Raw genomic sequence first — 24,392 nt, 5'->3', positions numbered from 1 at the left:
AATGTGTTAATCGTACTATATATAATATTATTTTAAAATTTCAAAAAGTTTATGTCACTGTCACATACAAAAAACCATCAATAAAAAATATAATTCTCCATCTACAACAAAAAAATGAAAAATTATTAACATATAAATTTAAATTAAAAAAACTAACATTGGAAAAACAAGAAGTTAATATAAAAGAAAAAAATTAACAAATAATATTATAAATAAAATAAATTTATAAGACATAATCCGCGCGAAGCGCGGAAAAAATCTCTAGTCTACATTATAATGAGCTCCTTGCATCATTTCTAGGACGATACGTCATCAGTTTTTCTAAAAAAATCTTCTGTTATGGGCTTCGTTTTTAAACGTGGGCTTTGCTAGGCCTTCACTTGCCTGAGACGCTGGATGTGTCCGTCGGGGGTCGCTAGGGTTGCCGTCTTCCTCTAGATCTTTCAATCGCAGGGCTCTTCCTCTTCCCCTTTTGTTATTACTCCATCATTATGAACCGATCTTTGATGTTGTCGCGATTCCTCTTCCTGTAATGTATTCGTTCTGTTCCTATATATCGAGATCGTCTGCGGTGAGGTATCTTCTCTCTCTACAACTTTCATCTCATCTATTTCTCTTCGTTTACGTTTCGTAACTTCTTCCGAAATGACTTCGTCAGGTGCTCCCGTTGCTAACGCCGCCTCCCATAACGCCGCTGTCCCTAACCTCGCTGGCGCCTACTCTACGTTCAACACTCTCCGCCTTGGTAGATCCGCTCAGACCATTGTTGCTCGCCTCATCCGGTTCTGGGATTCTCGGAACATCCACAAGAATGGGGAGTTTATGGGAATAACTATTCTCCTCCTCAATGAACAGGTGATGATTGTTTCAAACTTATTTTTTTGTTTACATATGAACACGTCTCTTCGTCTTTTTGATTGTTGACTGAATAAATTATTTTCTCTGCTTACAGGACTCGGTGATTCATGGTTTCATCCCCGCTAATCGGGCCAGCCAGTTCCGGTCGTATTTGAAAGCCGGTTCCATTGTGAGATTGGATGGTTTTGAAGTTGCTCGCGTCCCTCACATGTACAAGATCACCGAACATCAGTTCGTGATCCGCTTCATACCTTCAACACGTATTGTTGAAGTCTTGGCTGACGCTCCTGTGATCAGGTCCGACAAGTTCCTGGTCCGGCGTATTGATCATCTTTAAGTGCTTGCTAACACTAACCTTGAGCTCCCAGGTTTCTTCTCTTTCTCATTGCATATATATATATTGCCATCGTTGTAATGTGTTGTAAAAAGTTTTCCTCTTGCAGACGTTGTTGGTGAAATACGTTCCGTTCAGGGGTCTGATCTCCAAAACGACGCAGCTACTACCCGAATTGTGGTCCACTTACCCATCGAACCGTGAGTTGTTTCAAATTTTTGTAGTGGTCTCAAATTGTGTACCATGTTTGTATGGAAGTATATGATCCCCAGTAACATATTCGTGTTGTTTGCACCACAGGACTGTGACCGTAAACGTTTCTTTGTGGGATGAGGTTGCATCAGCCTTTAGGGGCCTCTTGAGAGATGGATACAAATCCCAGTCCGTGATGCGGGTGACCTCGGTCAATCCTAAACTGTTTGGAGGTAAGGACCATGCACTTTCTTATTCAGCTGAGAGTTTACATATAATTTTACGCTAAAAATCATATTACATGCAATTTTAGCTTACAAGTGATTTTTGCTAATCAGGTAACCTGTATTTAAACTCCACACAAGGAACTAGGTTCTTCTTCGACACCACTCTCCCTGAAATAGCAGAGTTTGTCAGCAGGTAACAAGATACTACTGATGCAATAACATGATTTTCCTGTTTTCTAATGGTGCGAACATATTGTATGCAGAGTTGGAGCTACATCAGCTCAAGTGTATTCCTGCGTTGACACCCTCGAAGGAATAAAAAAGAAGGAGCTTGTCTCGATTAGGGATCTCAACAGCTTCATCTCCAGTTCCAATGAGCAGGTTCTTGTCTGACTTTGTCTACACCAATATAGTTTAGTTAGTTTAGAAGTTTACATTTCCTAAAGTACTACGATTTAGCAAACCCAAGAAGTTGATTTCCTCTGCAATGCCCGTATTGTTTGTGTCATCCCGGAAAATGGGTGGTCTTTTGTGTCATGCACTGGCTGTCACAAAAAATTGGAGAGACTTGGAACTTCGCTGAACTGTACCAGATGTGTAACTTCAGACGTGACTGGTGTGGTCAGGTGAGTTTATTTAATTTTTAGCATTTTCTAGAATATACCCATGTAATTATTGACTGATTATTCCATCGTTCTAACAAAGGTTCCGTGTTGAGCTTGCTGTTGATGATGGCAATGACAGCGCAACTTTTGTTGTCTTCGACAAAGAGATGACAAAGCTGACAAAACAGGAAGCTTCTGTTCTGGCACTCGATGCGGTTCCTTCTTTACTCACACAAACATTTACATTTATATCATGCTAGGTTATATATGTTCTTTTCCTCAACCATTGAAGCGCTGTTCTCAATTTGATGCAGGTTTCAAACGGTGGAGAGGAGTATCTGCCCAGCTGTCTTGAAGAGCTTGCAGGAAAGGAATTTGTGTTCCAGATCCGTGTCACACCTTTCAACTTCACTCCCAATCACCGTACATTCACAGTCTCCACCATCACTGATGAAGATAGCACCATTGCGACTCAGCTGAAGGTATTCTAATTCTACATGTTAGTTGATTGACTAATTGTATCCGTTTTTAAAACAGCACGTTCATGTAACTCAGGAACACAGTGAGGGCATTATTCCAAGCGGTTCTGGTGACGTAGGATTAACCGCTCCGTCCTCTGGTCCGTCTGTTTTGGAAGTCAAGCACGGTGAGGAGTGTGCTTCAGCAGCCCCTCCTGAGAATGCAGATACTCTGAAGAAACGCAAGCGTAGCCATGAGTAACTCGCAGAATGCCACCTACCATCCCGTCTCCAATCTTTTATATGCTTTTTTAAAAAAACTTCTAATATCTATGTTTTCAATCTCAACTTTGGGTTTATTCCTTCTATCTTCTTCATATCTACGTATGTCTCTCTATGTTTTATTATTAATGGATCTTTGACGGGCTTAAGTTGATTCCAAATTTGCGAGACTGCATATTTTATTATTACTGAGTTGAATCCAAATGTGCAAGTCATGTGTTTATTAGAATAAGTTTAATGCTCAGTTTTTTTAAAAAGTACCAGTCTTCAGCCGGAGTATAATGCTTAGAACGAGAACATTGAATAGTTGGGAGGTTGAGCATGACTAAAACATTTGAAACTGATCTATTGGAAGTATGTAGTTATATAGGCTAATTAAGTAAAAACACCCATCTGTTAACAAAGGTCTACGCATGGGATCTAACATAGATTACGACTAATTGTTGCTTTACAGATAAGTTACATGAAAATATATATTTTATTTCTCAGCATAAACATCCAATATGTATTTTCCTTTCAGCAATAAACCAGCCCTCAAATAGAATGGACAAATTCAGACTCCTTGAGTACAGTCGGATTTATATATTCAGTGTAGTAACATAAAAAAAAAAATCTTAAATATATAATCAAAGTATAAAGTGACCGGATTGGAATTTAAAAACAAACTGCAATCAAGACAAAAAGGTAAGCTTGAAAAGTTTTTTAGATGCAGATCTGTTTGGAATTTTTCAAAAAGACATAATACTTTGAACACTAGATACAGCTAATAGTTTCAAACATAAATTCGGAAAAAAAAAACCAGGACCGTTTTATACAATGTGGGTAGACATGTCCAATACACTAAAATCGATCGAACCGTACAAAACCGAACCGAAATAGAAAATATGGTTTGGTTTTGGTATGTACCATATAAACTGAGTGGGTGTGATTTTATAACAACCGTATGATTTGGATTTCGTTTGGTTTATAACCAATTAAACCGAATAACCCGAACAAAACCGATCGCAAATAGCAACATGTAAATATGTACATATTTTATATCGTCAAATGAAAATCTATTTGTTATATAAGTTATTTTTTCATTACACTGCTCATATCATATTTTTATTAGTAATAAAGAATCATAATTTGAAAAATACTTAAAATATAATTAAAAGACTGTCATGGTTCTTTTTTCTTAGTCTTCTTCTTTTAATATTTTTTCTTTCTTTTACCATAGATTGATGGATCATAACTCGAAAAAAACTTCCCAACTTTTTCCTTATTTATAAACGGACAAAGTTTCATTTGAAGAACCATGACTTTGATGAACACTACTAGAACATGAAAGAGTGGAAAAAATTTTCTTTCATGCTTTTCTCTGTTTTTTTTCCAAATTTCGATATTTGAATTGAATTATAGATTTAATTATTTCATCTGAAGGTATAAGCGTTTTTATTTTTTGCTCTTCTATTTGAAAATATAAACCGAAACTAAATGACTCTAAAATTTATATAATATGATCCCAAACTAAATTATTTTGTTTTGGTATAAAAACGAATAAACCGAAAACAGACGGTATATAAACCGAACCAAACCAAAGTTAATATGGATTTAGAATGGGAGTTATATTTTCTAACCGAAATACCGAGAAACCGAAAAACCGAATCGAAACCGAACCGATATCCGGATCGAACACCCCTAATTGTGGGACCCACATGTTTTTAATTATTTCAAATAGTTGTCCAAAAAATATTGAATTTTTTTTTAAAAAATGTACTGTTATGGGTTCGTCTTTTATTTTGTGGGCTTCGCCGTCTTCTACGAGATTTTTCTTACAAGGGCGCTTCCTCTTCCCCAATTTATATATTACTGATCATTATGACTCGATCTCTGCCGTGTTCGCGATTCCTCTACCTGTAACGTCTTCACCCCCTTCCTATATATATCAATATCGCCTACAGTCAGGTATCATTTCTCTCTGCAATTTTCTTCTCGACTCTTTTTCTTTCTTTAAGCATCGTAACTTAAAATGGCTTCATCAGCTGCTCCCGTCCCTACCACCGCCGTCTATACCGCCGCAGACGCTAACGCAGCCGTCACCTACTCTACGTTCAACAGTCTCCGCCTCGGTAGATCCGCTCAGTCCATTGTTGGTCGCCTCATCCGGTTCTGGGATACTCATAACTTCAACAAAAATGGAGACTTTATGGGAATAACTATTCTCCTCCTCGATGAACAGGTGTTGATTGTCTCAAACTAAATTTTAATTCATTCAAAATATTGCTAATATTATTTTTATTCGTATATGAACACGTCTCCTCATGTTTTTTAAGTTTAGACTGAAAAACTATTTTGTTTTCTTACAGGACTCGGTGATCAATGGTTTCATTCCCGCAAACCTCACCAGCCAGCTCCGGTCGTCTTTAAAAGCCGGTTCTATTGTGAGATTGGACGGTTTTGAAGTTGATCAAATCCCTCACATGTACAAGATCACTGAACATCAGTTCGTGATCCGTTTCATCTCTTCAACCCGTATTGATGAAGTCTTCGCTGACGGTCCTGTAATCAAGTCCGACAAATTCATGGTGAGGCGTATTGACCATCTTCAAGTGCTTGCCAACACCAACTTGGAGCTCTCAGGTGTGTTCTCTTTTAAATATTTAGTAAATATATTAAACGAATATATAAACAACATTATAATATGTTGTTAAAAATAAATACTCTGTCGCAGATGTTGTGGGTGAAATACGGTCCGTCAAAGGCTCCGATCTCCAGAACAACGCAGCCACAAGCAGAATTGTTGTTCGCCTCTAATCGAAATGTAAGTGTTTACATATTTTTGTAATGGTCTCACGTTGTGCAACGTGTCTGTATGGAAGTGTATTTTGTTGTCACCTTATAAATTCAGCTTCAAACATGAACCCAGATAAACAGATTGTTATTGTTTCCACTACAGGACTGTGACCGTCAACGTATATTTGTGGGACGAGGCTGCATCAACTTTTAGGGGCCTCTTGAAAGCAGGAGACAAATCTCAGTCCGTTGTGTTACTGACCTCAGTTAATCCTAAACTGTTTGGAGGTAAGGACCATGCGCCTTCTTATTCAGTTGAATGTGTGCATATAGTTTACTGCCAAAAACCTCTTACATGCAATCTTAGCTTAGAAGTGCTTTTCTAAATCTGGTGAACTGTATTTAAACTCCACACAAGGAACTTGGTTCTTCTTTGACACCGCCGTTCCTGAAATAGCAGAGTTTGTCGGCAGGTAATAATATCATATATGTAACGGTCCGGTTCCTAGCCCAAAAAAATTCTTAAGGAGAGACCGTTAGGACTGCAGCCCATTAGGGTAAATGACCTACGATTCCCTCCTTTTCCTATAAATGAAGCTGCCTCCTCTTACTTTTCTCTCATTCTGAAACTTGAGCGAAGCTCTGCAGAGATTTAGAGAGACTAGGAAACCCTAGCCGTCAAGTTTCTCTTTTCATTTTCTCTCTTCTTCTCTCACGCCTCTCTCTCTCTCTCTCTCTCTCTCTCTCTCTCTCTCTCTCTCTCTCTCTCTCTTTTCTCTTTCCATTGGATCTCTTCCACTCTCCTCGCCACGAGTCCCCTCGAGAGCAAGCCGAACAGCCGGTGGGGGTGGTGGTGGTCGTCCAAGTGGTGGTGGGGTGACCGTCCGAGTGTGGTGATGGTGGTGGTTGTGTGGTGTTGTGGTGGTGGGGTGACCGTCTCTCTCTTGTTTACTTGTTTCAGATCTGTTCAGATCTCCTCTCCCTTGTCTCTTGTTTCCAGATTCGGATCCAGATCTAGGCTAAGGTGGAGTGTCTTGAACCCATCTTGTTCCCATGTACTGTATACTCCTTTATGTTGGAGTTAGGTTTGATTAGACCCTGTTTGAAAGTTAGGATGATAGAACATGGTTATTACTAGGTTGATAGATGAATGGATCATGATGCATAAGAACCATCATACTGTTAAATGGGACTTAATGAACTGTCTTGTGTTGTTGTGGTGATGATTGATTGGTAATGGATACTTGTATGTTTGGATGTGTAGTCCCATGAGTGGTTTGTGATTAAAGCTAGGATGCTAGAAAGAAGTGAATGCTAAGATGATAGATGACTACTGATTGTTAATGATACTGTAAGTGAAACCTGAGTGTGATGTGTATTGTGTGTGACACCGATAACGGGTGGCGTCTAGTGAATGAGTTCAAATACGAGTCTAAGTGTAAAGGAAAGTGAATGAGAATGAGAATGAGAATGGATAAGTGAAAGTGAATAAGGATGTGAAAGGATAAGTGAATGTATAAGTGAATAACGTTAAGGTTACGCATGGGTTGGTAAATCATATAGAGTCTAGAGGGAGTATGTGGGGTAGTAGTTCTACGCTAGGCATCCATAGGAGCTGTGGTGGAATCCACAAGAATATGGAGGCACCCATAGGAGCTGTGGTGGAATCCACAAGAATATGGGGTAGAAGTCTAGCGAGAGCTACCCACGGAGAAAGAAAAGATGAGCCAGCCGCGAGAGGCGGGATATAAAAACGTGCATTGTAGAGTCCTTAGTTCATGGTCGGGTATCTGGGTGCTAAAGGTGTCATAAGATTGAGTCGGTCTGGTATGTCGAGTCGGTTAAGTCTATGGTTTGACGTGTGTGACAATGAGTGAGATCATTGTACTGATTGATCGCTAGGTTGTTAGAAATGTATAGAATTGAATGTGTGGAAATAAATGATGATGATATGAAATGTTAAAATGCATCAACTGATTGTAGTGGCTAGTCAGCCCTAGTTCCCGCATAGAGTAGGATAGAGTGTCATGCGGGCAGGCTGGTCTAGAGTCACTTCACTGAGTAACTTGTTGCTCATCCCTCCCTTTCCATTTTCCTGTGCGCAGGACTGTAAGTAGAAGTATATGGATGTGGGTGTGACGGTATTTCAAAGAAGGTTATGCGTCCGTCGACTCTTGGGACCAGTAACGGGACACATATGGTTGTCTAACTGAGTAGACACGTGTCCATAACGCCCTTTCGATAACCCCGGTCGGACGCTGGGGGATCGGACCGTTACAATTGGTATCAGAGCGGGTTAAGATCCCTTAGTTCTGTCGTAAAGGGTCAGCATTTCCGACGTTTTCAAAAAAAAAAAAAAAAAAAAAATTGTTTCATTGAAAGAAAAGAGTTTGTGAAAGTTTTGATTCTTCTAAGAGTTGTGAAACGATTTAAAAACCACCCACCATATCTATACGTCTATTATGGTTTTGATCAGATCCATTTTACTTGCAGATTTTTTTTTTCTAAGCTTAATTCATTCTTTGGTTTTAAACGATCCTGAGCAAAGTTGTTCTCGCCTTATATGCTTCCCTTGTATGATATGTGATTGTGTGAGTCCATTTCAAAATCGGATGTTAAGTTCGGAAGTTTAGGGCTTGGAATTCGGGGACGAATTTCGATTAACAGGGGAGAATTGTAACGGCCCGATTCCTAGCCCAAAAAAATTCTTAAGGAGAGCCCGTTAGGACTGCAGCCCATTAGGGTAAATGACCTATGGTTCCCTCCTTTTCCTATAAATGAAGCTGCCTCCTCTTACTTTTCTCTCATTCTGAAACTTGAGCGAAGCTCTGCAGAGATTTAGAGAGACTAGGAAACCCTAACCGTCAAGCTTCTCTTTTCCTTTTCTCTCTTCTTCTCTCACGCCTCTCTCTCTCTCTCTCTCTCTCTCTCTCTCTCTCTCTCTCTCTCTCTCTCTCTCTCTTATCTCTTTCCATTGGATCTCTTCCTCTCTCCTCGCCGCAAGTCCCCCCGAGAGCAAGCCGAGCCGCCGGTGGGGGTGGTGGTGGTCGTCCAAGTGGTGGTGGGGTGATCGTCCGAGTGTGGTGATGGTGGTTGCTGTGTGGTGCTGTGATGGTGACCAGATTTCGTCTCTCTCTTGTTTACTTGTTCCAGATCTGTTCAGATCTCCTCTCCCCAGGGCCGTGCCTGACTTTTACGGGCCCTCAAGCACAAAATATATTTTTGGCCTTTCAATTATTTATTATGGAAAAACATTAAATTTATGGGGCAAAGAATCGAACACTCAACCCTTCGTAGGAAAGAATTGGACAAAGACCAATAGAACTAACTACACTTTGTTAAAAAAATTGGCCCTTAAAATACTTATACACATCAGGGCCCCAAGCATGTGCTTGATCAGCCTATAGTCAGGCACGGCCCTGCCTCTCCCTTGTCTCTTGTTTCCAGATCCGGATCTAGATCTAGGCTAAGATGGAGTGTCTTGAACCCATCTTGTTCTCATGTATTGTATACTCCTTTATGTTGGAGTTAGGTTTGATTAAACCCTGTTTGAGAGTTAGGATGATAGGACATGGTTATTACTAGGTTGATAGATGAATGGATCATGATGCATAAGAACCCTCATACTGTTAAATGGGACTTAATGGACTGTCTTGTGTTGTTGTGGTGATGATTGATTGGTAATGGATACTTGTATGTTTGGATGTGTAGTCCCATGAGTGGTTTGTGATTAAAGCTAGGATGCTAGAAAGAAGTGAATGCTAAGATGATAGATGACTACTGATTGTTAATGATACTGTAAGTGAAACCTGAGTGTGATGTGTATTGTGTGTGACACCGATAACGGGTGGCGTCTAGTGAATGAGTTCAAGTACGAGTCTAAGTGTAAAGGAAAATGAATGAGAATAAAAATGAGAATGGATAAGTGAAAGTGAATAAGGATGTTAAAGGATAAGTGAATGTATAAGTGAATAACGTTAAGGTTACGCATGGGTTGGGAAATCATATAGAGTCTAGAGGGAGTACGTGGGGTAGTAGTTCTACGCTAGGCATCCATAGGAGTTGTGGTGGAATCCACAAGAATATGGGGTAGAAGTCTAGCGAGAGCTACCCACGGAGAAAGAAAAACTGAGCCAGCCGCGAGAGGCGGGATATAAAAACGTGCATTATAGAGTCCTTAGTTCATGGTCGGGTATCTGGGTGCTAAAGGTGTCATAAGATTGAGTCGGTCTGGTATGTCGAGTCGGTTAAGTCTATGGTTTGACGTGTGTGACAATGAGTGAGATCATTGTACTGATTGATCGCTAGGTTGTTAGAAATGTATAGAATTGAATGTGTGGAAATAAATGATGATGATATGAAATGTTAATATGAATCAACTAATTGTAGTGGCTAGTCAGCCCTAGTTCCCGCATAGAGTAGGATAGAGTGTCATGCGGGCAGGCTGGTCTAGAGTCACTTCACTGAGTAACTTGTTGCTCATCCCTCCCTTTCCATTTTCCTGTGCGCAGGACTGTAAGTAGAAGTATATGGATGTGGGTGTGACTATATTTCAAAGAAGGTTATGCGTCCGTCGACTCTTGGGACCAGTAACGGGACACATATGGTTGTCTAAATGAGTAGACACGTGTCCATAACGCCCTTTCGATAACCCCGGTCGGACGCCGGGGGATTGGACCGTTACAATTGGTATCAGAGCGGGTTAAGATCCCTTAGTTCTGTCCTAAGGGGTCAGCATTTCCGACGTTTTCAAAAAAAAGAAAAAAAAATGTTTTCATTGAAAGAAAAGAGTTTGTGAAAGTTCTGATTCTTCTAGGAGTTGTGAAACGATTTCAAAACCACCCACCATATCTATACGTCTATTACGGTTTTGATCAGATCCATTTTAGGGCATCTCCAACCCTACTCCATTTTCAACTACAAACATCATTATGGAGTAAAATCTTCTTCAACCCCACTCCATTTTCAACTCCAAAATGGAGTAATGGCTAGGGTTACTCCATTTATGGAGTAATCTTACTCATTACTCCATTTTGGAGTTGAACTTTTTTTATTTATAAAATGGTCCTTTGAATCTTTAATGTTTTTATTTCTTACTTAAATAATATTTAAAATGATACAATAACATGAAAATAATATATTCCACAAAGGATTATTTAATAATTTTAAATAAATGCATAAAATAACAAAAAACATAAATAATTAAAATAAAAATAACATAAAATAAGTAATTAATAATCTGGAAAATCTGTTCCGAATCCGCTAAGGTCGGTGAAATATTGCCCAAACGGAGAAGTCTGAGAAAGAGCTTGTTGATCTTGTGATTCAGCATTTCGCTTTGATATTATTTGTATTTGTTGAGCTTGAATATACGCACGAACATTTGGATCTTGTATGGAACTCAAATCACAAAGCAAATTTTTGTTTTATTCTTTGACTGCAAGATTTTGCTTTTGAGTCTCCATATGGTGAATCCTTTCTGTGCTTGTCTTCTTTAATTGTTCCATGAATTGTTTATTTCTTTCTTCTAAAGTTTTTATAACAGTTGATGATTGATCATCAAGCTTTCTTTTCATTTTTGACTTTTTCACCCCACTTGGACGTTTAGAGGAAGATCTACTCATAATCTCATCGTCATCGTCTAAGTTTGGAGAAAATGAAAACAAACCTGGAGATACTTGTGTTGGATAATTAATGACATGATCATTAGGAGATGTGGCACCATCCATAAACTTTTCAAAAATTTTAATCATATTCCAAACATGATCAAATTTCCAACCCGTTTTGAATTGTGGATCTTCACTTAACATTATCTTGGCTTGATTAAACTGCATATCATTAAGAACAAAAATCAATAATTTAAAAATCTTTAACGAAATTATAAATTATATAGTAATACTTACAATATCATTATTCGAAGCACCACTAGGACGTCGATTTTCGCATTGTCTGATGCATGCATGCAATTTTTTTGTTGCTTTTTCAATAGTTTGAATTCAAGATTGCACAGATCTTTTTGTACGCTCACACCAAGTTATCTTCCTTCCATTTTCGTAACCTTTCATCACACGGGACCAAAACACATCAGATGACTGATATGCACCTTTAATTGGATCTTGAGAAATTTCCATATAAACTTCACATAAAAGTTTATCTTCTTCTTGAGAATATCCAGAAGATCGAATAGACATTTTATTAGTAGAGTGTATATATTTTAAAATATTATATATGGTGCAAGAAACACCAATATTTATAAACGAAAAAGATCTCTAAGCCATGCTATCGTGAATAAATTTTGCCAGTTTTCAAAATGTGATTTATTTGTGGTCAAAATATATTTTTCTATGTCATGCAATCGTGACAAAATTTTGTTAGTTTTCGAAATGTGATTTATATGTTATGCAAACGTCAAACTTTCTTTTTCTATGCCATGCAAAGATCAAACTTTCTTTTTCTATGCCATGCACAAGTTTACAAAGTCGTGAATAAATTTTGTTGGTTTTTCAAAATATGGTTTCTTTAACATGCAAAGGTCAAAAGATTTATTCAAAGTCAGTCAGTCAAAAATGTCATACAAAACATGGTTTCCATGCCATGCCATGCACCAATTGAACTTGGAAGAGAAGCTCCACCTCCGGATATCGAAATTGCAGAAGATGAAAATGTCCGATTTCAAAATTTTCTTGCTCGATTTAGGAATATCAAAGATAAAGAAGCTCATTTTTCATTACGAAATGCATTAGTTGATCATTTGTGGGAAAAATATTCTAATGCTCATTGTTGAACCCACATATATGTTGTCTTTTTTTAATGATTTCTTGTACTTTTTAATAATAAATATTTAATTCAAATAATTTATGTTTTAATTATTTATTGTAAATATAAAATAGTTGGGGTTAATTGGTAAATTTTTATAAGTATAAGATATTATTTGCAATTATTGATAAAATAAAAATGAAATCATTTAAGAAATATTATTTTTGGAGTAGAAAATGGAGTAATACATTGGAGTAAAACTTTACTCCATTTTGGTGTTGCACCATTTTGGAGTAAAAAATGGGGTAATACATTGGAGATGCTCTTACTTGTAGATTTTTTTTTTTCTAAGCTTAATTCATTCTTTGGTTTTAAACGATCCTGAGCAAAGTTGTTCTCGCCTTATATGCCTCCCTTGTATGATATGTGATTGTGTGAGTCCATTTCGAAATCGGATGTTAAGTTCGGAAGTTTAAGGCTTGGAATTCGGGGACGAATTCCGATTAACAGGGGAGAATTGTAACGGCCCGGTTCCTAGCCCAAAAAAATCTTAAGGAGAGCCCGTTAGGACTGCAGCCCATTAGGGTTAATGACCTAGGATTCCCTCCTTTTCCTATAAATGAAGCTGCCTCCTCTTACTTTCTCTCGTTCTGAAACTTGAGCGAAGCTCTGCAGAGATTTAGAGAGACTAGGAAACGCTAACCGTCAAGCTTCTCTTTTCCGTTTCTCTCTTCTTCTCTCACGCCTCTCTTTCTCTCTCTCTCTCTTTTCTCTTTCCATTGGATCTCTTCCTCTCTCCTCGCCGCGAGTCCCCCCGAGAGCAAGCCGAGCCGCCGGTGGGGGTGGTGGTGGTCATCCAAGTGGTGGTGGGGTGATCGTCCGAGTGTGGTGATGGTGGTGGCTGTGTGGTGTTGTGGTGGTGACCAGATCTCGTCTCTCTCTTGTTTACTTGTTCCAGATCTGTTCAGATCTCCTCTCCCTTGTCTATTGTTTCCAGATCCGGATCCAGATCTAGGCTAAGGTGGAGTGTCTTGAACCCATCTTGTTCCCATGTAATGTATACTCCTTTATGTTGGAGTTAGGTTTGATTAAACTCTGTTTGAGAGTTAGGATGATAGAACATGGTTATTACTAGGTTGATAGATGAATGGATCATGATGCATAAGAACCCTCATACTGTTAAATGGGACTTAATGAACTGTCTTGTGTTGTTGTGGTGATGATTGATTGGTAATGGATACTTGTATGTTTGGATGTGTAGTCCCATGAGTGGTTTGTGATTAAAGCTAGGATGCTAGAAAGAAGTGAATGCTAAGATGATAGATGACTACTGATTGTTAATGATACTGTAAGTGAAACCTGAGTGTGATGTGTATTGTGTGTGACACCGATAACGGGTGGCGTCTAGTGAATGAGTTCAAGTACGAGTCTAAGTGTAAAGGAAAGTGAATGAGAATGATAATGAGAATGGATAAGTGAAAGTGAATAAGGATGTGAAAGGATAAGTGAATGTATAAGTGAATAACGTTAAGGTTACGCATGGGTTGGGAAATCATATAGAGTCTAGAGGGAGTACGTGGGGTAGTAGTTCTACGCTAGGCATCCATAGGAGCTGTGGTGGAATCCACAAGAATATGGAGGCACCCATAGGAGCTGTGGTGGAATCCACAAGAATATGGGGTAGAAGTCTAGCGAGAGCTACCCACGGAGAAAGAAAAGATGAGCCAGCTGCGAGAGGCGGGATATAAAAACGTGCATTGTAGAGTCCTTAGTTCATGGTCGGGTATCTGGGTGCTAAAGGTGTCATAAGATTGAGTCGGTCTGGTATGTCGAGTCGGTTAAGTCTATGGTTTGACGTGTGTGACAATGAGTGAGATCATTGTACTGATTGATCGCTAGGTTGTTAGAAATGTATAGAATTGAATGTGTGGAAATAAATGATGATGATATGAAATGTTAAGATGCATCAACTGATTGTAATGGCTAGTCAGCCTTAGTTCCCGCATAGAGTAGTATAGAGTGTCATGCGGGCAGGCTGGTCTAGAGTCATTTCACTGAGTAACTTGTTGCTCATCCCTACCTTTCCATTTCCCTGTGCGCAGGACTTTAAGTAGAAGTATATGGATGTGGGTGTGACGGTATTGCAAAGAAGGTTATGCGTCCGTCGACTCTTGGGACCAGTAACAGGACACATATGGTTGTCTAAATGAGTAGACACGTGTCCATAACGCCCTTTCGATAACCCCGGTCGGACGCCAGGGGATCGGGCTGTTACAATACACATGTAATAACAAGATTCCTCTGAATTTGATGTTGCGAACAAATTATATGCAGGGTTGGGCCTACAGCAGCTCAAGGGTATACCTGCATTGACACTATGGAAGGAATCAGGAGGAATGACCTGCTCTCGATATGGGAACTCGACAACCTGGCGAGCCAGATCAAGGTAGTCTAATTTTACATGTCAGAAGATTGACTCAATGCATCCGCTTTAAAAAAACCATGTTCATGTAACGCAGGAACACAGTGAGGTAATTCTTCCAAACGAATCTGGTGACGTCGGATTGACCGCTTCGTCCTCTGGCCCGTCTGATTTAGGAGCCAAGAACGGGGAGATATGTGCTTCAGCAATCCCTCATGAGAATGCAGACGCTCTGAAGTAACTCAGGCGTGGCCATGAGTAACACGCATAAACCGCATCTATCAGCCGAGCACCAGTTTTTCGTATTTTTTTTTTAAAAAGTTTCTAATACCTATGTTTTCTAATACACTATTTTCCTCCAAAATTTATCTATCCCCAATATATTATTTGAGAAGCATTTCAACTTCTTTTTGTAGTCACATGTCATCACTACAATGATTTTTAGAATCATTAGAGAATTATGTTGGTCCATCTAATTATATAATAAACTTTTTATTAAACTAACAATAAATTCATCATTAATGTACTTTATTATTTCCTTAAATAAAATTTACGGAATTGCCTAATGTGGCTAAAGTATATATGGCAATTAATGATTTTGAATAATAAAGATTTGATAAAAAATAGTGTATCTTCTATCATATTTGTTTAATTTTAAACTATTAAATAAATTAAACAACCACAGTAACCATATAAAAAAATTTAGATTTTTATGTATATGTTATATTTTGAATTTTTACAAACGGCTATAAATTACTAAAACTGTTAAAAATCTCACATTCAAATTTTATGATCCATGGTTTAAAATTTTTGTTATGACAAAATACAAATGATTACAAAAATTATATAAGTAAAAAATCTAATTTAATTAATTATTAAGATTAATATATATATCGTTTTAAATAAACTATAAACCATATAAAATACAATATTTTAGTTTCAAAATTTACTTTGAACAATTTTTTTGATAAAAGTTTTGAACGATGATTGACAACTTATTTTTTTTTTTAAATTATAAATTAATAAAACTATTAATCCCACAATGAAAATTTTGTTATCAGTAATTTAAATTTTTTTCTATAAAAGATACAAATGATCAAAAACACTATATGAGTAGAAATCATCATTTAATAGACATTAATATTAAAAATATACTAAAATATATTATCTATGTTAGTATCATTTAAATTTAATAACATATCTTATCAAATATAAATTTTTTTTTTTTGGATTAATAAAATTGATTTATATGTTCGCACCTATTTAATTATATATTTAATAGTTACCGACTTTTAATTATTTAATATATATTTATTATTTCACAATGTGTAAAAATATTTAATACATAAAATAATTTATATATATAATGTTGATCCCGCGCAAGGCGCGGATCTTAACCTAGTGTTTTGATTATTAATGAATGTATGAGGAGCTTAAGTTGATTCACAATTTAGAGGTTATTTATTTTTAAAATCAATTAAATGCCAGCATTTTAAGAAATCACGGTTTAGCCTGACAGCAAACGTTCGGTTTTCTTTACAGTTCTCAATTGGTTACGTTGAAACCATTATAAAAGGATCAATTACTTGCCGTGAGTTTCATTTGTTCTTTACGTGAGAAGAATCGATTTCTCTATTTTGAATGAGATGAAGCTCAAATGTTTGGTTCATGCGTTGTGGTGATGTAAAATTGTAGCTTCATGCTTTGTTATGAAATTAATTTTTAAAACCACCGGTTACGTTCTTTACAAGTAAACTCTATGTCACACGTAAACTCTATGTCACAAGTAAACTCTATCTCACGTTTAGATAAACTTTTTTACAAGGCCTAAAAACAAACTTCGCAACTTAGTAGGGACAACTCTAATTAGTTACAAGAAGGTCCGTTCTTCAGGACTGAAAATCTGCCTCCAACAAAATTAAGGGAAACCATAGTGTTAAAGAGAACATGAACATTACAATTTCAGAGATCTACGTATCCATGCAGTCTCCTATTATACACTTTCAGACTCACCATAAACATAAAGCTAAAGAAACACATAAACATTATAATTCAATCATACAATGTCTGATACTCAAAAGTCCTTTTATTATGCACTCAAGTTTCTTCACCTATACAATTGCTGATACTCAAAAAATTTCTGATAAACAATTTTTGATACTCAAAAGTCTCATGTAACGTTACAAAATGGAGAGGGTAAACGAAAGACGTCCTCATCCCTAACAATATAAAAACCAGACATTTTAAAATCACCACAAAACGATCTAACATGCGTAAAAGAAAAACAAACGAGGAAACCGATACGGAATGGAACAAACGGCCACGAGCTAGCACTACCACTACTAGAAAACAGCGATATACCGAGGGAAATATCGTCGGTATTTCGTCGGAATAACGTTATTCCGACGACATACCGACGAAACAAGTCCTCGGAAATAACTGCTCGGAAATTCATTTTTCCTCGGAAATCCCTCGGAAATTTCTGACGGAATTCCGAGGAAATGAATTTCCGAGGAAACTCCGAGGACCACCAGTTCGTCGGAAAGGTCCTCGGAATATACCGAGGGAGAACTTCCTCGGGATATTTCGATGGATTTTCCGATGGTCCAATCCTCGGAAGTTCCGACGAAATGTTCCTCGGAATTTTCATCGGGAATTTCTGAGGAACGGAGCCCTCGGAAAATTCTGAGGAAGGAGTCCCTCGGTATATTCCGACGACTTATTTCGAGGAAATGTTCGTCGGAAATTTCCGAGGGTTCATTTCCTCGGAATTTAAAAAAAAAAATAATTTTTTTTTAAAAAATAAAATTTTTGAAATTTAAATTCGCAAATATAAAATTAAAATTAAAATTCAAAACATATTAGATAATATTCAAAGTTGTACAAATAAAAATAAAACATTCCGAGTTTTTGAAAAAAAATAAAAACTACGGGTCTTGCACGTTCGGGAACACCTCATTCGGGTACATCCTCTGCATCATCTCCATCATTTGCTGGTTCAGCCTCTTCTGTGCCTCATAGCCCGCCTGTTGAGCCGCCATCTGGGTCTCCAACAAATATATGCGATCATCCTTGTCCTTCAACTGAGCCGTAAGTACTTCTGGGTCAACAAAGGGCGGTGGTGCAGAAGAAGGAGGAACCGACCGGGGGCGACGACCCAAACCGACCAAACGTCCCTTCTTCTTTGGAACCGACTGAAATAGAAAATAGCCAAATTTAAATAATATAAAAAGATGATAAAATAAAAATCAAGAAATAAATGAATTGAACTTTAAAAAAAAAGAACTTACCAATTCAACGATTTCGTTGATTCGAAACCGGGACAAGTTGGTCGAAGCCGTCGAATCGTCATCGTCGGTTTGAAGCTGAGACACTTCGTCTTGCACCTGAGTTTGGACCAGGGTGACCACTTCCCTCACAAGACCATCATCAATCTGGCCGGTCTTCTTGTTGGTATACGCCCTCTTCATTAGGGCGAGATCATCAACCGGCTCGCCATCATTTTCTTCCGCCTTGAAAAAAACATAAATTAAACAAACATTAGAAATTAGAAGAAATGCACAAAAAATAAAATTTCAAAACTTAAATAATTGAATAAAAAGCTGCTGAACTTACCATGCGATCCCCCAGAGTGGCAATAGATTGAGCACCCAAGTTATGCTTGAAGACGCCCTTCCCTTTACGGTCGCTCCTGTGGTTGGTGGAGTTGGTGGAAGAAGTTTCTTTCGTCTCTTCCTTATCCCAATGCACACACAACTCCGTCCAGACCGTGTTGTTCATCGACTTTGGGACCTTTTAATAAAAAAAAAAGAAAATAGTTTAATAAATTAAAAAATAGTTTAATAAATTAAAAACAACCTTGTTGATTTCCCACTTCTTCTTCCACTCGTGGATCTGCTTCCCATAATTGTCCATAACTTTATGGACGAAGTGGTGATAGTTAAAAAACGTATCATCGGAATTCCAGTTGAATTCTTGCTGAAAAAAAAACACAATTAGTAGAAAATTTATATTAAAGATTAAAAATATAAGTAAAAAATTAGAATACTTACCGCAAACTGACGAAACCACAGATGCTGCTTATCGGTAAGGAAGTCAGTGAAAGTCGGATGTCTCTTGTCGAGGGCCGAGTACATCATACGGCTGATCCATGCGCTGATCCCGTTCCCGGATCGGTTGAACCTAATAAAAAGAACAAATTATTAATAATGAATCAAATTTTAATGAAAAAAAAATACGTTTAATTACCATGTTTGACCCCGTCCATGTGGATACGGAGTGAGATAGGGAAAATGGTCACGACCGGGCTGTCGAACCAACTCCGCAACACTCATCACTCCCGGAAGACCCGGAGGAGCAGGAGCGGGTGCAGCAGCGGGAGCGAGAGGAGCAGGAGCGGTTGCAGCAGAGAGAGATGTATGGTAGGAGCTGTGGGGCGAAGGGGAATCCTGAATCTGGCTGGAATCCCGAGACTGGCTCCCCGTACCACCACGACCACGACGCTGTCGAGGCCGGGTCTGATCATCATTAGACATGTAAATTAAAAAAAACATATTTAAAAATTAGTTCTAATAAACAAAAAATAGTTTTAATAAATAAAAAATAGTTTAATAATTACAAAAAATAGTTTTAATAATATTAAAAATGTTTAATAAATATAGAAATTTATATTATATATATATATATATTTTTTTTTAAAAAAAAATCCCAAATAATAGTTTTTAATCACAAAAAAGTTTTATAGATATTAAAAATGTTTAATAAATATATAAAAATAGTTCTAATACACAAAAAATAGTTTTAATAAATAAAAAAATAGTTTAATAATTATAAAAAATTGTTTTAATAATATTAAAAATGTTTAATAAATATAGAAATTTATATTATATATATATATATATATTTTTTTTTTAAAAAAAAAAATCCCAAATAATAGTTTTTAATCACAAAAAAAGTTTTATAGATATTAAAAATGTTTAATAAATATATAAAAATAGTTCTAATAAAAAAAATAGTTTTAATAAATAAAAAATAGTTTAATATTCCGAGGAAATTCCAAGGAAAAAGACTCTATAATCAAATCCCTAAATCGACAAGGTCTATTCCGAGGAAATTCCGAGGAAAACTTATCTTCCCTCGGAATTTTCTCGGTATTTCTATTAAAAAAAAAAAAAAGTCGATGCTAGTCTGTTTCTGAGTCATCATCACCAGATGAATCTGAATCTGGATCTTGGTGAAACTCTCCAATCACTGGTTCATCCTCTACGTGAACGACAGCTTCCTCTCCGAAGTCGGTTAAATCGACTACAAGGCTAACTCCAGCTAAATCTTCTGCTGCACTTAAGTTGCCGGATGTGCTTGGTTGTAGTGGGTCTTCCAGCTCAGAACTTCCCAGAACTCGGCCTCTCGGGTTGAGTCTTGTAACAGTAACCCATGGATCATCTCTGTTCCTTACCCGGGGGTACTTGATATAACAAACCTGTAACATTTAAAAAATTATTAGTAAAATTATAAAATTAATACACATGATGATGAATCATTCTGAATAATTAACATTTAATTACCTGATCGGCCTGAGAAGCAAGAATGAAAGGATCATAATATTGCAGCTTTCGCCTCGAATTTACTGATGTAACACCAAATGCATCTGTTCTCACACCTCGATCTAGAGTGTTGTCGTGCCAATCACAATAGAAAACAGTACAACGCAATCCAACCATGCCCAAATACTTGATTTCCAAAATCTCATGTATGTGTCCGTAGTATACATCATCTCCTGATGCAGAACAAACGCCAACATCATAAGTCGTACTCGAACGTCTCCTCTTCTGAGTTGTGAATGCATATCCTCGAGTACAAAATCTCGGATATGACTTCACAACAAAGTTTGGTCCAACGACCATCTCGCGTATCCAATAGTCAAATGTTTCACCTCTGGCCAAACCAGCAGACACCTATTAGTAGCAGATATATATGTTATATCAATAAATGTGAATTAGTATAAATATGTGATAAATGATATTTTAATTTGTTTAAAGCACTCACATAAGTAAACATCCATCCAGAAAATTTTCTCTGCTTCATTTCTTCTAGTTCGTCCTCTGTGGCGTATCTATATTCGAACCGCTTTTCTGCCATGAAAATTCTGTACATATGATGACAATAATGTAATTAATTAAGATTTAAATTTCAACTTGTTAAAATAAAAATTTGTAAGATAATTTATTTACCTCTCATATTGAAGAACATCTTCGCAGTTGGTGAGCAAATATGTTTGCAAATTATTGCGCTCCTGCTCAGTAAGTCGACGGTCCTTTGGTTTTCCGCTAAGTCGTCCAACGTCTGTGAAAATGTCTGGAACCATAACATGATATGTTGCCCGTTCGCCTCTATCATCATGCCGAGCAGGTCTTCTGTTTTTGGTCTGAACTTCTGCTGGAAAGTAGTACTCGGCAAAGTTTGACGTTTCTTCATTGATCATCTGTGCGACTATAGAACCTTCCACCCTACTTAAATTTTTCACCATCTTCTTCAAATGGAACATATACCGCTCATACAGATACATCCATCTATACTGCACAGGACCACCAAGTTCCAATTCTCTTGCCAGGTGAATAACAAGATGCTCCATAACATCAAAAAATGAGGGAGGAAATATCTTCTCAAGGTTGCACTGAATCACGGCAATGTTAGTCTTCAAATTTTCAATACCTTCAAGAGTCACTGATATCGTGCATAAATCGCGGAAGAAACCACTTATCCCTGCAATTGCTTCATGAACATTTCGTGGTAATAGTTCCTTGAAGGCAAACAGAAGGAGGAGCTGCATCATTACATGGCAATCGTGGCTTTTCAAGCCAGTAAACTTTCCTTTCTTTCTGTCGATACAGTTACGCAAATTAGATGCGTAACCGTCTGGAAATTCCACATCGTTTGAAATTCAATCAAAGAACGCATCTTTTCCCTCTGCATCAAGTCAGTATATGGGAAAAGGAGCCATACCATTCTCATCAACATGAAGTTCTGAACGAGCACATATATCGACTAAATCCAGTCTTGACTTCAAATTATTCTTTGTTTTACCTTGAACATTAAGGATCGTGTTCATGAGATTGTCAAAAAAGTTCTTCTCAATATGCATGACACCTAAATTATGCCTTAGCAGATGATCCTTCCAGTATGGCAGATCCCAGAAAATACTTTTTTTGTGCCAATTATGTAGGTCTCCAACAGCATCTACCGGAAAACGCTCATGTCCACCGACGTCTGGCGTTCTTTCTGCACCAAAATCTCTTAGTTGTGTCTTCAAATCTTTCCCACAAATTTCCGGAGGTGGACTGTCAAACACCCTCTTGTTCTTCGTAAACAAATTCCTACTCCTACGATATGGATGATCAGGTGGTAGGAATCTCCTGTGACAGTCAAACCAACACGTTTTACTTCCGTGTTTTAGTTGGAAAGCATCAGTGTTATCTTGACAATATGGACATGATAGTCTTCCATGCGTTGTCCATCCAGATAACATACTATATGTTGGAAAATCACTTATTGTCCACATTAGTACTGCCCGTATTTGAACATTTTCTTTACACGAAACATCGTATGTTTCAGCACCTTGAGCCCATAATTGTTGTAACTCATATATTAGTGGCTGAAGAAACACATCAAGTGATCTCTTAGGATGCTCTGGTCCGGGAACGAGAATCGAGAGAAACAAAAATTCTCGTCGCAAGCACAAGTTTGGGGGTAGGTTGTATGGTGTAAGAATGATTGGCCATAGAGAATATTGTCTTCCACTCTTGCCAAACGGGCTGAAACCATCAGTACATAATCCAAGGTAGACATTTCTTCTCTCATACGCAAAGTCGGGATACTTTGATTGGAAATGCTTCCACGCTTTTGCATCTAAAGGATGTCTGATCTCACCATCTGTTGAGTGCTCCGCATGCCATCTCATTGGTTGCGATGTGCGTTCAGACAGATACAACCTCTGCAACCTTTCCGTCAAAGGCAAATACCACATCCTTTTATATGGCACTGGAACTCTTCCACTCGTATTTTTATAACGAGTCTTCCCACAAAATTTGCATGTAACCTGCTGTTCATCCGCCCTCCAATAAATCATGCAGTTGTCGCTGCATACATCTATTACCTGATACGATAAACCAAGACCAGCTACGAGTTTCTGAACCTCGTAGTATGAAGCAGGAGCTACATTATCCTCGGGTAGAATACCTTTTACAAAATCAGCAATCGCATCCACACAGTCTTCAGCCAAATTATAATCTGTTTTAATGTCCATCAATCTTGTAGCAGATGATAAAGCTGACTGACCATCTCTGCAACCTTCGTACAATGGTTGCTTTCCAGCATCCAACATATCATAAAATCTCCTAGCTTGTGCATTGGGTAAATCTTCCCCTCTAAAATGATCATTTACCATCTGCTCAGTACCTACACCATAATCTACATCTGTTCTAATTGGTTCTTCTAATCTAACTGCTGGCTGAGGTTCGCTAGTACTACCATGTTCATAATCAGTTTCCCCATGATGATACCAAATTTTGTAACTTCGTGTAAACCCACTCAAATATAGATGAGTCCAAACATCCCACTCTTTAATAACCTTTCTATTTTTACAATTAGAGCAAGGACATCTTAAGATACCTGTTTTTGCTTCCGGTTGTCGGTGAACTAACCCCATGAATTCGGTTATACCTCGTTGGTATTCTTCCGCAAGCAATCTCGTGTTCGGATCCAAATGAGGTCGATCGATCCAAGAACGAAAATAATTTGAAGAAGACATGTTTTTTATGAATCAAATTCGTGTGTAAAGAGAGTAAAAGGGAGGATGAAGATATGAGTGAATGAAGACAAAGAGGGGTGCTTGTATTTATGGTTGAAATCCTGCCGACAGACCGAGGAAATTCCGACGGAATTCCGACGCCAACGGCTAGTTCGTCGGAATTTCCTCGGAATTTTTAAAATCCCCCAACGGCTCTCCAACGGCTATAATATATCCTCGGAATTCATCGGTTTTTTCCGAGAAATACATTTCTCCTCGGTATTCCATAAGAATATTCCGACGGATTGATATTTCCTCGGAATTCCGTCGGTATAATCCGAGGAAACCAAATTTTGTGTTTCGTCGGAATATCCTCGGAAATTCCTCGGGATATTCCGAGGATTTCATTTTCCGTCGGAATGTCCGTCAGAATACCGCTGTTTTCTTGTAGTGTACAGTCGACTCAGGAACACCTTCAATTATTATTGGCTCCACCAGCGAAACTCCAAACCGTAAAGGTACACTCAAACTCTATATACTACATACAACACACCCATATAGAAATCTTCTAATAAGCATAATTCCTGCAGATACCCAAAGAAGAGCACGCGAAATGCGGAGAGCCATACTCCTTTCAAAGAAGCCAATACGGAAAATACCAAGTAATATAGAATTTCTCTCTACTAATTCTCCTTTTG

General features: G+C 37.8%; 2 protein-coding genes across 6 annotated transcripts; both read left to right on the top strand.

Annotated features, from left to right (window-relative positions):
* Window positions 1-303: 303 nt before the first annotated feature.
* LOC106366351 lies at window positions 304-3,144 on the top strand. 2 transcript variants are annotated; one of them, XM_013805949.2, is made up of 11 exons: window positions 304-576; window positions 659-855; window positions 953-1,226; window positions 1,302-1,392; window positions 1,493-1,617; window positions 1,723-1,804; window positions 1,875-1,992; window positions 2,071-2,237; window positions 2,317-2,431; window positions 2,531-2,698; window positions 2,772-3,144. In XM_013805949.2, the coding sequence occupies exons 5-11, from the start codon at window positions 1,581-1,583 to the stop codon at window positions 2,934-2,936; spliced, it is 852 nt and encodes a 283-aa protein (XP_013661403.1). In that variant the 5' UTR covers window positions 304-576; window positions 659-855; window positions 953-1,226; window positions 1,302-1,392; window positions 1,493-1,580; the 3' UTR covers window positions 2,937-3,144. The 2 variants fall into 2 exon arrangements, with proteins under 2 accessions (XP_013661403.1, XP_013661404.1); XM_013805950.3 differs by having other exon boundaries at window positions 353-571.
* A 208-nt stretch (window positions 3,145-3,352) lies between these two features.
* On the top strand, window positions 3,353-15,400 carry LOC106366353. 4 transcript variants are annotated; one of them, XM_048751235.1, is made up of 7 exons: window positions 3,353-4,903; window positions 4,981-5,177; window positions 5,305-5,578; window positions 5,670-5,759; window positions 5,895-6,019; window positions 14,822-14,933; window positions 15,007-15,399. In XM_048751235.1, exons 1-4 carry the CDS (start codon window positions 4,555-4,557, stop codon window positions 5,750-5,752), a joined length of 903 nt encoding a protein of 300 aa, XP_048607192.1. In that variant the 5' UTR covers window positions 3,353-4,554; the 3' UTR covers window positions 5,753-5,759; window positions 5,895-6,019; window positions 14,822-14,933; window positions 15,007-15,399. The 4 variants fall into 4 exon arrangements, with proteins under 4 accessions (XP_048607192.1, XP_048607190.1, XP_048607191.1 ...); XM_048751233.1 differs by having other exon boundaries at window positions 14,590-14,933; XM_048751236.1 differs by lacking the exon at window positions 3,353-4,903 and having other exon boundaries at window positions 4,913-5,177; window positions 14,590-14,933; window positions 15,007-15,400.
* The last annotated feature ends 8,992 nt before the right edge of the window (window positions 15,401-24,392 follow it).

This window comes from Brassica napus, chromosome C3 (assembly GCF_020379485.1).
Source record: "Brassica napus cultivar Da-Ae chromosome C3, Da-Ae, whole genome shotgun sequence".
NCBI classification, from domain to species: Eukaryota; Viridiplantae; Streptophyta; class Magnoliopsida; order Brassicales; family Brassicaceae; genus Brassica; species Brassica napus.
The sequence above is the reverse complement of the archived record's forward strand: the minus strand, read 5'-3'. Positions and strand labels throughout refer to the sequence as shown.

What these genes read in the sequence shown, in the direction of transcription:
- LOC106366351 (XM_013805949.2), top strand. Translation starts at nt 1,581, where the DNA reads ATGCGGGTGACCTCGGTCAATCCTAAACTGTTTGGAG. An exon ending in CAATCCTAAACTGTTTGGAG is followed by an intron (nt 1,618 to 1,722) that starts GTAAGGACCATG and finishes TTTGCTAATCAG; the next exon opens with GTAACCTGTATTTAAACTCC. An exon ending in ATAGCAGAGTTTGTCAGCAG is followed by an intron (nt 1,805 to 1,874) that starts GTAACAAGATAC and finishes TATTGTATGCAG; the next exon opens with AGTTGGAGCTACATCAGCTC.
- LOC106366353 (XM_048751235.1), top strand. Translation starts at nt 4,555, where the DNA reads ATGGGAGTTATATTTTCTAACCGAAATACCGAGAAACCGAAAAACCGA. An exon ending in TTCTCCTCCTCGATGAACAG is followed by an intron (nt 5,178 to 5,304) that starts GTGTTGATTGTC and finishes GTTTTCTTACAG; the next exon opens with GACTCGGTGATCAATGGTTT. An exon ending in CACCAACTTGGAGCTCTCAG is followed by an intron (nt 5,579 to 5,669) that starts GTGTGTTCTCTT and finishes ACTCTGTCGCAG; the next exon opens with ATGTTGTGGGTGAAATACGG.